At 40.7% G+C, this 13,404-nt stretch overlaps 1 protein-coding gene across 6 annotated transcripts in view; it reads right to left on the bottom strand.

Annotated features, from left to right (window-relative positions):
- Nucleotides 1-13,404, bottom strand: part of LOC145435012 (uncharacterized) — a 544,696-nt gene that overhangs the window by 32,728 nt on the left and 498,564 nt on the right. For all 6 annotated transcript variants that reach the window (XM_080312269.1, XM_080312265.1, XM_080312266.1 and 3 more), the window contains 7 exons: nt 10,685-10,802; nt 9,328-9,483; nt 8,319-8,494; nt 7,316-7,502; nt 6,263-6,455; nt 4,863-4,988; nt 3,010-3,132 (listed from right to left, as the gene is read on the bottom strand). In XM_080312269.1, coding sequence (XP_080168395.1) covers nt 3,010-3,132; nt 4,863-4,988; nt 6,263-6,455; nt 7,316-7,502; nt 8,319-8,494; nt 9,328-9,483; nt 10,685-10,802 — 1,079 coding nt within the window. The remainder of the gene's footprint in view (nt 1-3,009; nt 3,133-4,862; nt 4,989-6,262; nt 6,456-7,315; nt 7,503-8,318; nt 8,495-9,327; nt 9,484-10,684; nt 10,803-13,404) is intronic.

Raw genomic sequence — 13,404 nt, 5'->3', positions numbered from 1 at the left:
GTCATCGATATATCAACAATCGTATCACAAAATATGATATCACCAGCATGAAATTTCGCGGGGCTGTTCACACTTCCCTTTGAGTGCCTTGGGGTCGACTTTTATCAAAATACACCAACCAAAGCTTTGTCAACAAAAGGAGTTCGTGTACCACCTAAAAATAGTACATTGAACGCTCTCTCATTCGAAATTTCATGCTGGTGACGTCATATTTTGTGATACGATTGTTGATATTCTATGTTCTTTCCAATTCTCCACTAGTTGCTGACGATTACCCCTGGCGAGTGTCATCCGAAAATATTCGGGGTTCATTTCAATGTGAATATACTTTTGAATTGCATATTGAAGTTCTGTACCTCCAAGAAGCTCTTTAAATGTAAAGTGTTAAATTTACCACACACTAGCAGATTTCCAACAATCTCTTTGATTTTTCACAAAAATTCATATACGTGGCCCAATTAACAGACTGATCACGTATCCCAGGAGACAACCAAATACTACAAATCATCCCCAGTCATCGTATGTTATGTCGTTGAGGTAGTTTCGCAAAATTTAAACATGATTATTTACATAGGCACCGACTTTTATTTTTTTGCGAGGTGGCGAAGTCTTGTGACGTCATAATTGTTCCATACCGATGACGTCGTCGTCGAACTAAAACGCACTTTACTACATGCCGCTGGCATTAAACAATTCGCGTGACGTTTTAATATCGTCAAATATCCATTTAATACCGGCCCTGCACTCATTAATATCAAACCATGCAGTCGAGTTATTGAATGGAATCATTCGAAAGAGTATGTAACTACGCAACCAATCCGTCCGACGGAATGCATCGAAAAGAAATCAGATTTTATGTCACTGAGAATCTGGAGTTGCATCAATGTTATGCACGCGTAATGCGCCGTGTGAGTAACGAAATACACAATACACTACCTTGCAAGTAACACCACAACTCTCGAATATTTCAAGCAGACGTTAATGATTATTACAAACGCGAAATCGCGCAGCCAATCAGTAATTGTCTCTTGTGGTTTGTGGCGTCGCGTTGACCAACTCGCATCGCGGAGATTGTTTGCAGACTAAAACAGCGATTTGGGCGGCATTGGTGCATTTGCCGATTTACGTTCGCGAAGCGTTTCGGGAGTTCATCGGCCAATTCGTGAATTCAATTGGCATGTCGACGGCCGCCAACACATACTAATTGAATGACGTGTTGACGACCGCACAAATTTCCTTCAACGGCGGCAGGTTGGCCACCCCTGGGCTAGAATTAATTCCACTTCCGGGCGCATGCCGCGATCTTATCAATAGAAATCCACTGTCTACCAAATGCTTAATAGTTTAATATTCGATATTGTTGTTCTCGATACGAGTACATCCAGCAATCAAGTTTATCGGGATGTAGAAGGTTCCCTGTTCACACGAATCGAATATAATCAGAATATGTGCCACCCAGAATCTTGAGATGCATCAATATTTGGCAATGACATGGCCTACTGCACGCAAATAATGAAAGGAACACTAAAAAATGACCTTGCGCAACAATTTCGGAGTACGAATTTATCGAGTAGATAACAAGAAATATGGATGATGGCAAATAAAGAAAGTGTGTATTCTAATCAGTATCGCCACGAATGGGTTTTGAGTCTGACACAGTATTGAGTAGCTTTCGTCGCACAAATTCTTTTCTCATTATATCGGTGTTTGAGCTGTATTGCTGCAATTCCCAATAAATGTCACTGGCAAAGCCTTGTTAGAGAAACGAATCTGCGCAGAAATGAATTCCAATTTGCAAGCACACACCAACACGCTCTTCAACTTCGCGTTCCGATTACCAAGACTATCACGAAGCTAGCTAGCTCACGAATGGTTCTGTAAACTAATATGGGCGCACATAATTTAGAATTCAGAATAGCAGAACGTCTATTTGGGCGCCTGATCGGGAGAGGAGATCTAGGATGGTGCTTGTCATCGCACGCAAGGCGCGTAGTTGGATTTGGATTTTTTTCAAATTTACTAATATAGCATCAGTTCAATTCCGGTTAAGTACATGTGTATATGGCGATCATACAATCACTTCGTATTGACGATTTTAGGCGTATGATAAGCTTGCCAAAGAGTCCGGGAGGGCTGTAAATTAGCGAGTTCCTGATCCCTGATGAACAATTAAATACATGCGCGTATTACGCAGTCTCGGCGACAGTTTTCGCCAATCAGAATGTCCGGAATTGATGGCACTGATTTCAAACCTCTGTCGTCTTTCAGAACTCAAGCCATGATATACATCTTCTGATCGTTACGATGAAGTATTAGTAGGAATCAATTACGCACGTTAAAGTCTGTTTGCAGCGATTCGATGTTATTCAGTTTTGCGATGTTGCTTTTTAATCAATGACATAAAACAATCACTAATTAGCGTAAACTCGACCGCATTGTCAGGCAAGCGATGACATAGTATGAACTGGGCTTATTGCAGATGCGATTGTTCATGTTCAAGCCTGCGGAACCAGCTTGTTCTAGACGCGATAAATCAGGCTAGCGAAGATTGCCAAGCGCATGGGAATGAATGACCTAATTTCGTGACCATCTCAGTGGAAGATCATCACAGACTCTTCACGCTAATTGACAACATGTTTCTCGCAAATCGGCCGCGTGGAACACTGATAACAATTATTGAATTGCAACTGAATATTAGATTTAGAATGATCATTTCAAAATGACAGGGTTTTGCGTTCGATCCCCGAAACCCACGTGGCTACGCGCCTGGCACACGCGCGTATCGAATTCGTAGACGTCCCTAACGAGGTCGCATCGATTCGCCTGGTTACTATTTACTGGTCACAAATCACTTGACCGTTTGAGCATTTTGTACGAGGTGGCCGCCACCTCGTAAATATGGTCACGAGGTGGCTGCGCCACCTGGTAACCTCGTAAGTCGGCGCCTATGATTATTTATAATCGCATACAAAACACAAACATAATTTAAAAGTTTAAAGGCAACATTACCTGAAGGATCCCTCAGTATCACTGCATGTCTGCGTGACATTGTCGCATATCGCTACATTACCACACTCATTGATGTTGACACAGGTTACATTATCCGAAGTGTAGCCGGTCGCACAAGAGCATCTGAAAAGAACTTATGTTAACATGTCGCCTACAATCTGGTACGAACGATATAGGAATAGAACGTTGTATACTTGATATAGCATTTTAAGGATTTTTAAGTCTTGCACCGTCACTCCATGCTATCCCGGCAATGCTGAGCGCCAAGCGGGGAGGCAATGGATGCCAGTGTTATTAATCAGGCCTTTGGTCTGCCTCGGTCGGGGATTGAACCCACGACCTACCGCTCAAGAAGCCAGACGCTTGACCATTACGCTATCTTAGAATGATGGAATTTTTATTTTTGGAGACTCCGTGAATCGATTCAGGCACGCCATGAATCCAACGAAAATTATCAATAGGCCGATTTTTTTTCGACATGTCAGAAAAAGTCAAAATTAGCTCAAAATTGTAGCGTTAGGTCAAAAAATGTCAAAATTGTTTACAAAGTTAAAACTTTCTTGCAACCTGCACTTCGTTTGTGTCGTAGATGTTTGCACTGTCAGTAAACTTATCATTTGACATTTTACAGCTTGTCGCCGACTTTATAGGCCTGCCGTTGTAGTCAGCCCATCGTCTACCATTGTGAGTCATAAACATTCGAATGAAACAAATAGGTTGACATGGTGTTATACTCAACGTCCCGCAATATCCCAACTGAAGCAAGACAGCGTGGGCATTGCATGGTTCTTATATCAAGAAGTGCATGATGAAATATTGTGATGTAGACAACATTGTCAGAATGAAGCAACAAGTTTTGTCACCAGCAGTGTACGCATAACTTCAGCGTTGCCAGCCAACAACTGCTGCTGTTGAACGTCCTTTCTCCATTCTTGGCAAGCTACTAGAAAGGACAGACACTTTTTACCCGAGAATGTGGAAAAGTATCTTTCGTTGTACTACAAAATTTATTAATTATTTCTACCATAATGCGTGATGTAACTACCGGAACTCTTCATAGGGCCAGATTTCGTCAAAATAAAGTTTTTTCATGTAAAAATTTGTCAGTTTTGGGAGGCGAGAAAGCTTTTTTTTCAGCCCAAACTACTTCATAAGGACAGACAGTTCCAACCAGAAATGAAGAAAAGTGGTACAATTCTAACATTATGTGGGAAGACACCTAATTTGCATACGTTAGGTAAAATTTGGTTAAAATTAAGATTTTTAGGGCAAAAAATGTCAAAATTAAGATTTTTTAGGTCAAAATCTTACGTTTTTAGGACAAAAAAATCGCCCCAATTATTAATAATCGCTCTGTGGCCCTCTTTATAGGTTAGCAGCAGTTTTAAACCGATGATCGACTGAGTATTAATACGATCGGACGAAAGGTGTTATGCCACTGCTTAATAGATGTGCTTTTTGCATAAAATTACACCACGAATTAGCCTCTTTAACACATAGTGCAGGCAGTACGGATAGATTAGATACAGAACTGCAGTCGTCATGTTTGTAAGTCAAGAGAGATTTACTGCCACGCAACGAAAAATTAGCATAATTGGTAGTCCTATAGCTGGCGACCAATGCATTCAGATCAAATGGCAGTTGATCTTATTCGAAAGCCACTGTTGCGCCGATTCCGAAAATATGCATCAAAATCGGATCAGGGCAACGGAGCCTCCCCGAAAAAGACGTCTAAATTTGAAGATCGGCATTGTTTGGAAAAAATCGCAGTTACACAGCACAATGACCGTGACAGTCACCCTCACGTGGCTCCGATTTTATGCCTGAAATCGATCTAATATCGCGACACGCACCTAAAAGAACCGGGGCTGTTCACGCATGCTTCCGTTGTTGCATTGCAAGGATCGCTTGCAACACATTCGTCGATATCCACGCATCCAGTTGAAACGTTACCGGTGAAGCCATTGGCGCAAATGCAGCTAAATTGAAAAAAAAAATTGGATTTATTGCGGTACAGATTTGGGCTTAGTCGAGTATGTAAGCTTCGAGTCGAGATTGCGTATCAATCATGACATCATGCAAATAGCGAATATGGAAATGCTGAAATATGTACCTTTGCTCCGAGCACAAATACAACACCGCCAGCTTAACTTGATATGTAATTTTGTATCTGTCTGCCATAAAGTCGACATTTTGACGGTGCCATAAGTTGATCACTACTAAGAAAGGTCGTTTTTATGAGCACTCGTAGCCCAGAGCCAAGTGTTCCACACACTGCAGCGTGGACTAATTATCTACCGAAAAATGATGCTTGGAAAAATTACTATTAGTCGCAAGAATAAATACAGATTCAGCATTCTGAAAACCAACAACAACGTTCGACTCAAATCATTGTAGCCTACACTCTACTGCAATTCGAGTACTGGAGTCATTAAGCCTTACTCAAATACCAATTACAATACCGGAGACATAATCAATTTCATTCATTAGCAAAACTCGAATCAAGTCAGATTCAAGTCACGATTTTCTGATGACTTGACTCGAGTCATTTTCTCAAAATACGGCAATGACTCGACTCGAGTCAATCTGTGTATTGACTCGACTTGGACTCGAGTCATTGCTCATGACTCGAACCAAGTCATAAGACTCGAGACTCAGACGGCCAAGACCGACATTTCATTGTAATTTCGAAGAATAGTAAAGTAACCACACTATTAGGATTATGTCTATTGGTACTGGTACTTGAAAATGCGACCAGAAACTATTATAAGTGAGGAAAATTAGTATAATGACTTGGACTCGGACTCGAGTCATAATAACATGACTCGGACTCGACCCTCTGCTCGATGACTTGGACTCGGACTTGACTCGGTGGTGAATTGAAAATGGCTCAACTTGACTCGAGTCAAAATCATAAAAGTGAGATTGACTTGTGACTAGGAGCCTTGTGACTTGGTTACATGGTTACAACCCTGCGCTGAGGTACCCAGCGACATGAGAGAAAATAAACATGTCTGAGGCAGTATTAAAGCTCTCCGATTGAAAGTTAGAGATACCAGACTAATGCTAAGGGCACTCTAGGATGATTGGAAGAGGGGTAGGTATATCGATTCAAAAATACTTATAATGTCGTTCATTTTTTCATTTGTGTGCGTTGGAGTCGACTGCTATAGAAATTGGCAAAATTCACTTGCGCGAACAGAATAAGTTGGGACTAAATTGAGAATATTTATGGCATCTTGACTTAAAATACCTGAAATTTCCAACTGAATTTTTGCAATCCGTGTTAACTGCGGGACACGACGTGTTCGTCGCGCATTCGTCGACATCCTCACATCTGGAATCGTTTGCGGCGCTAATCGCGTAACCAGCTTCGCAGGAACAGTTGTATCCGCCGCGTGAAGTTTCACAAATCTGCTCGCACGGTTTCGTCTCGTTACACAGATCTAGACGCAACATCAGGTGTAAATAGGAGGAGCATGTCGATTGTATACATGGTGGGATGGTATGGCAATACGGTAACCACAGAGGTGGTCAGCAAAGTAGCTGTGCAATAAGTTTGGCCAACGTGGACTGCTTGTTCAAATGGTTATGCCTTTCAGGCTAGTTCTACTCCACTTCTACCTAACAGTTTATTAGGTGGACCTTCTTACCTTTCACACTTACAGATGTAAAAAAAGTACGTGGTGATACGTTTGTATGACTTTTATGAGTGAAATTGTCATATCGTAAACCCTGTAGCTGACATAGGCCTAGTAACTGAATGTTAGTTCGAAAATGGCACATATTTGTAGTAGTGTCATCACCAGGGCAAGTTTTTGCAACCTTTTGTACAGCTTCCAACATACTCCGAGTTTATGTAGCATGATGTTTCAAGTTATTTGTAGGTATTTTATATTAATACTGAAAGTTTTTAACGGAAGTTTTATCGAGTATTGCGCGGAATGTAAAGGAGTATTTAAAAAAAAACATGCAATAAAACTATTTCTATTATGGTTCAATTCTCTTTGATTTGCATAGCCTAACAAATAGCTACGTGGTGAATCAGCTGTACACGAAGTTATCTGTGACGCAACAGTTGGAAGACGCACCTTTTTACTGCAAGTTTTGTTGAAACTGAGCGGAATTTTCTCACGATTTTTGTGCAACAAAAACTTGCCCTAATCATCGCTCCTCAGTCGTTTTGAGTCGGCCGCAAAGATGCATCTTGCATTTTTCAACGTTCTTTCTACCATGTATTTAAGACATCAAGGTACCACACCACTCAAACTCAATTTCGGAATTGTGCCTCACAAATTCACATTACCTATCAAGTAGCACTTGTTGTCGATGAGCTCTTCGCCCTCGTCGCACTCGATGGTGCAGTTGTACCCTGTGCCGGGAGCTTTAATATCCGTGCAATTGCCTCCGTCGCAAGGGTTAAACTGGCATTCGTCGTTGTCATCGGAACAGAAGTCCCCGTCCCAAGCTTCGGGGCAGTTGCAGCCGTGTATCTGATAACGGATTAACGGGTTAAGGGGGGGGGGGGTAGATATTTATTAAACACACAATTGCGCGAGAGCGTACACAAGGGTTGTAATGACTCGAGTCATGACTCGACTCGAGTCATTTTGTGGATTGACTCGACTTGTACTCGAGACATTGTGCCAGGGTCGTAATGACTCAAGTCATGACTCGATTTGAGTCACAATTTAATGATGACTCGACTCAACTCGAGTCAATCAGTCTATCGACTCGGCTTGGACTCGAGTCATTGCGCATGACTCGAACCAAGTCATATGACTCAAGACTCAGACGGTCAACACCGACATTTCACTGCAATTTCGAAGAATAGTAAAATAACCACACCATTGTGATTTCGTCTATTGGAGCTGGTACTTGAAAATGCGATCAGAAACTGATTAAAGTGAGGAAAATTAATATATATGATAAATGCGAACCATACGATATCACCAAACATAGTTACAAATAGAGGCTTTTACAGGAAACTCGGCAGTCAACTCAATGATTTGGACTCGAGTCATAATACCATGACTCGGACTCGGCTCGATGGTGAATTGAAAATGACTCGACTTGATTCCAGTCAAAACTATAAAAGTGAGATTGACTTGTGACTTGGTTACAACCCTGGCACACTCCCAGCGTGTGATTCTTGACAACTATATCTACAATTGAGTAATATATTCATATTGAAATAAACCTGAATATTTTCGGCTGACACTCGCCAAGGATAATTGTCCGCGACTAGCGGAGATTCTTAAAAGAACTTCACATTGTATCGCAACGTAGCGCAACCAATTACGACGCACCTGAAACCTATCGGTCGTGTTGACGGGATCGCTGTCGTAGCTGCAGTTTCCGCCGTTCTCACACGTGCAGATCTTTACGGTAGGAGTCAGAGTCCTCTGCAAGTCGCCAGAGTCGGTAACCGTAAAAGTGACGTTAAATACCGTGAGGTCAGTCGGCGTGAACGTGAATTCTCCAGCTGATTTGAGAGAAATATTCGTATAAAATACCATGCCACAATAGGTAACCGGAGTTGGGCACAATCCATGGCATTGCCAAAAAGTACAATGAAATGGGCACGGTAGAAAAAATACCAAATGATCTTTAATGCAACGAAGAAGAGGCATTCTATTCTTTGTTGTGGCATAAAAGGTACAATTTGAACTTTTGATATGATTTTTTTTATTGACGGTACAGAATTTACGCATATCTTGCCACCAAAAAGGTAATTGATCGAAGAAAATAATAGTTTCTATGCCATTTTCCACTGCGAAAGGCTGTAAACGGTGATCGTTCGTATCTCAGCATCTCTTAATGAGTGATAGTTATCCATTTTATACAGGCATTCGTGGGCGTTTTGAAACATATTTTACGATACTTTGAAGCGATCGGCATAGAAGTGATTGATGCTACTAATTCAACAATTAAGTTACCACGCTTCAAGCAGGCTACAAGTCTAACGAAAATGTCAAAAGCATTCGAAGGAGTAAGCAATAAGCATGGATACTCAAAAATAAATATGGATTCGTCCAAAATAACGACTGCCCAAACCATCAAAACGTTCGGGCTGTAGGTAAATCAAATTCATGATCCGTTCTCCCGTTAATGCTACTCCACATTTGAGTACGATTACGTGGTCATGGGTACCACTGATTGGCGGTGATCACAGGGAACACATCTCGATGTTAGGTGCATATTGAAGACGTGTTCACATACCAATCTAAAAACCCGACTCCTATCGAAAAAAATGCAAAAATACATCTTGTGTTCCAGCAGGATACTGAATTCATTTAGTCAGTCCGCGGCACGTACTTGTAGTACTAAAGTTGAATTCTAGATCCGTGATAGTCCCCTCAATTCCATAAGTGAGCTCCCCAGTGTCGTTCGCCTCAAGTTGCAAAACAAATTCTTGTCCCACCTCAAGGAGTATCTCCGTAATGTTGACTAGCCACTCGGGCGGAACATTATCTGAAAAAGCAAATGGAAGATATCGTTGTCCAATTGTGTATGCGTATCTATGGGTCAATATCCTAGATTTCATAGCCTAGAGCCCAACCGATTATGTGTTTCCTGATAATATGGAGTCGATATCACGCTTTGAAACAGACTGGGACAGGTATATAACTCTGGTTGGCTAACTAGTCGGGCGATTTTTTAGACATGTCGAAAAAAGTCAGAATTTTGTCAAAATTGTAGTGCTAGGTCAAAAAATTGTCAGTTACGAATATTTACCCTATATTAGATGTTTGCACTGTCAGTGAACTTATCATTTGACAGTTTACAGCTTGTAACCTACTTTATAGGCCCACCGTTGTAGACGGCACATTGTCTGCTCATTGTAAATCATACACGGTCAAATGACACAAATAGGTTGACATGGTGTTATGCTCAACGTACCGCAATATTCTAACTAAAGCGAGACTGCGTGAGCATTGGTTCTTATATCAAGACGCGCATGATGAAGGATTGTGATGTTGACAACATTGTCAGAATGAAGCAACACGGTGTGTCACCAGCAGTGTATGCACAATTTCAGTGTTGTCAGCCAACAACTACTGCTGTTGAACGTTCTTTCTCCATTCTTAGCAAGCTACTTGGTAAGGACAGACACTTTTTACCATAAAGCGTGATGTAACCACTGGAATTCGTCATATGTCCAGATTTCGTTGAAATAAAGATTTTACATGCGAAAATTGGTAAGTTTTCTAGTCAAAAAGTTTTTTCATGTCGAACTACTTTATAAGGGACAGACAGCTCCAACCAGAAATGAAGATAAGCAGAACGATTATTGCATGATGTGCCAAAACACCTGATTAACATACATAAGGGTAAAATTTTGTCAAAATTGTTTTTAAGGCCAAGAGATGTCAAAATTTTCATTTTGTAGATCAAAATCATTAGCTTTTAGGTCAAAGAATCGTCCTACTAATTAGGGTGGATTGCACTGATCCCGATATATTTTTGCCCCTAATGGTCGATACCAATATCAACTCTGTACTATCGACGAGCCGATAGTCTATCGGGTTCTAGAATTAATTAATTACTTTGTTACAGACCACCACTGATTACGACAAATTTCAGGCTCTGGAAGACAATTCCCAGACTATTACAGATGCAAAGAACGACTTTTTATTTGTACTGATATCAAAATCTATCAGATAATACTAACTCAAATCGGTTTTTGTCTCCTCCAACGCGTCCCCAGCATCCAGAGTGTTTTGCGCAGCAGATTTGTCGCCCGTTATCAGAAACGTCCTCAGGCACGAAAGGTCGTACAACCCAGATTTCTGTCATGAGAAGCATCGTAAAGACGGCGTAAAGACGATGCCATGAAGTAGATATTCAAGGTCTACAAATGGTGCCGGTGCACCCCCGGGTGCATGAAAATTGCATGGCCTACGCCATTACAAAAGGGCGCGCAGGCGTGCAGGAGAAACATTGCAATTGAAATCAGTGGTTCAGATCCTGTGGGTGAAATTCGTGATTTTGCCGACAGAATTTCAGTGATCAGCCCATGCCGCGCACCAATATTTGGCAGCCAGAGGAAAGTGGTAACCTTTTTTCAGTCGTTACACATATATCATGGGGGAAGGCTCCCCCAAGAATATGGAAATCAGTGAAATGCCTATAACTTGAAAACTAATGTAGCAGTCCTTCTGAAATTCGGACATAACGTGCTTTCTTATTTTGATAAAAATTTGGTAGCATATAGTCTAGTATTTTTTTTTATTTTCATTGAATTTTATGATTTGTCAGACTGATTTTTAGGAAAAATTTTAACATTGAAATTTTTCAGCGAATTTGTTTCTCAATGCCCTTTAGGGATTAATATAGTTCTAATGCACAAGATAGAGCTTTTTTTATTCCAACAAGGGTTATCGTGTGGAAAAAATTTGAGTTTTTTCGAAAACTTTTGAAAAATGGCGTTTTTCGACTTTGACAAATAAATAATGATGAACCTTCTACCGATACCATGAAAAAATAAACCGTATCTTGTTCAGCATCCCAAGATATGTCCATATTCAAATTTTCAAGTTGATTGGATGATTTTGTCTGCCTCAAAAATGATCACTAGTACTCATACTTGAGTAAAATCGAAATTCCGAGAAAAAGCCATTTTGATTTCGCAACACATCAATGTAACAGTTATACTTTGAAAACTTCAATTTTAACATCGTTTTTACACGAAAACGCCCAGGAGTATATGTTTTCCTTCGGCATTTACAAGTTTTTTTGGTTTTGATAGCGTTATTCAGTGTTGCACTGATCTAGTTCCAAAATCCGACACCATGCTTGCTTGTAATCTTGTTTCATGCCATGCGCCATAGATTGAGACTGCGATATCTGTGAAGCTCTAACACGGCCTCTCACAGTCTTCAATCGTATCGTTTTATCGCCAAAAAACAATCACCAAACCCTGCTTCCAAGCACACACGAACCACAAGCCACAAAGTGCCATGGTCTGCAATCTGCATCCTGTTTGTTTACATCTGTTGTAACGCATCATTGATCAAACCATAGATGTCGCAAATAACACTAGATCGTCATAATCATGCCAAGGGACCAGGGAGTCTGAATATTGGTTGTTGTTGCGCGGTGAGTCGATATTTAGGGGGGGTGCAGTGACTTAATAGGATCATAAAATGTTAAATTTGACACACTTAGGCTTCTCCGATCATTAGAAAACTTGGGTAGATGAAAGATAACATCTAATAGTACAAATATCGACAAAAATGATATTTTCGTATTTTTTTTTTTGTTATTTTCAGGGGTAGTATATCGTACAATGTGGAAGACAGATAAAACTGATGACCTTTTTTAGTAAGTTGACACTCGCAGTTTATGTAGCTTAACCTGACAGGGGTATACGAGTCGGGGCTACAACTTTGGAGAGTGCACCACTCCAAAAAAGGTTGAAGAATAAGACATAGTATATTTTTGTCCTTGATGTTTTTGTGGCATATACACCGACTCATGATATACATACACATCATCTGTACATAGGCCGCTGGACATTGTGGACAAGGACGAAGCAGATAGAGCCTTAAGGCTTTCTAAGTCTTCCCTAAGTCTTCCAACGACCCTCCATGCTATCTCGGTAATGCTGAGTGCCAAGCGGGGAAGCCCTGGATACCAGTGTTACTAATCAGGTCTTTGGTCTGACCCGGCCGGTGATTGAACCCACGACCTACCGATCAAGAAGCCGGACTCTCCACCGGAGAACGCTATTTTTATTTTCGAGTTACGGTTCTCATTCTTTTCAGCTTGTCGAATAACGACTTTGGGGTTGGGGAACAGTAAAAAATCGAAATCAACCCAGAATCTAATTACGACAAATGTATGCAACTCAAAACGAGTGATTTGAACACTTATTGAGCAATTTGCTACTCCCTTTTCATTATTACATCCCCTACGGTTTTACTGAGATATCTGCAAGGCAAAGTCTGTCTTGTTTTCGACTGTTTTAAAGAATTTCTTTTTAAAGAATGTTTTAAACAAAATTCGTTAATTTTCATCAGTAGCCTACAATGTAGCCAAACTATACAGTATGATGGAGGCAGCAGAGTCGATTTTTTTTCCAAAAAAACCCGAACATTCAAAATTTGGTCAGTGGTCTTGACGGGACATCGTTTTGCAGAAACTTCAATTGAACCACGTAAAACACGTCTAATACGAAAAAGGCAGCGACAAATTTCTAATCAAATTGTAATTTCCAATATTCGCTTTCCACTTGCATACATGCATTGTGATTGCATCTTGAGTAATTTTGATTTTTCAAGGATTACCGGTTTGCAAAAGTAGTTTTGAACTTTTACCGGACCCCGAGCTGAAAATTTCCAGGGCCACTGCTGTAAACTGTATTAATCCCATCATTTCGATGAAAAATAA

The sequence above is a fragment of the Botryllus schlosseri genome, chromosome 3 (genome assembly GCF_051294905.1).
Source record: "Botryllus schlosseri isolate E-star chromosome 3, Bs_hap1, whole genome shotgun sequence".
In the NCBI taxonomy this organism is placed as follows: domain Eukaryota; kingdom Metazoa; phylum Chordata; class Ascidiacea; order Stolidobranchia; family Styelidae; genus Botryllus; species Botryllus schlosseri.
This window is presented reverse-complemented; position numbering and strand designations above follow the sequence as displayed.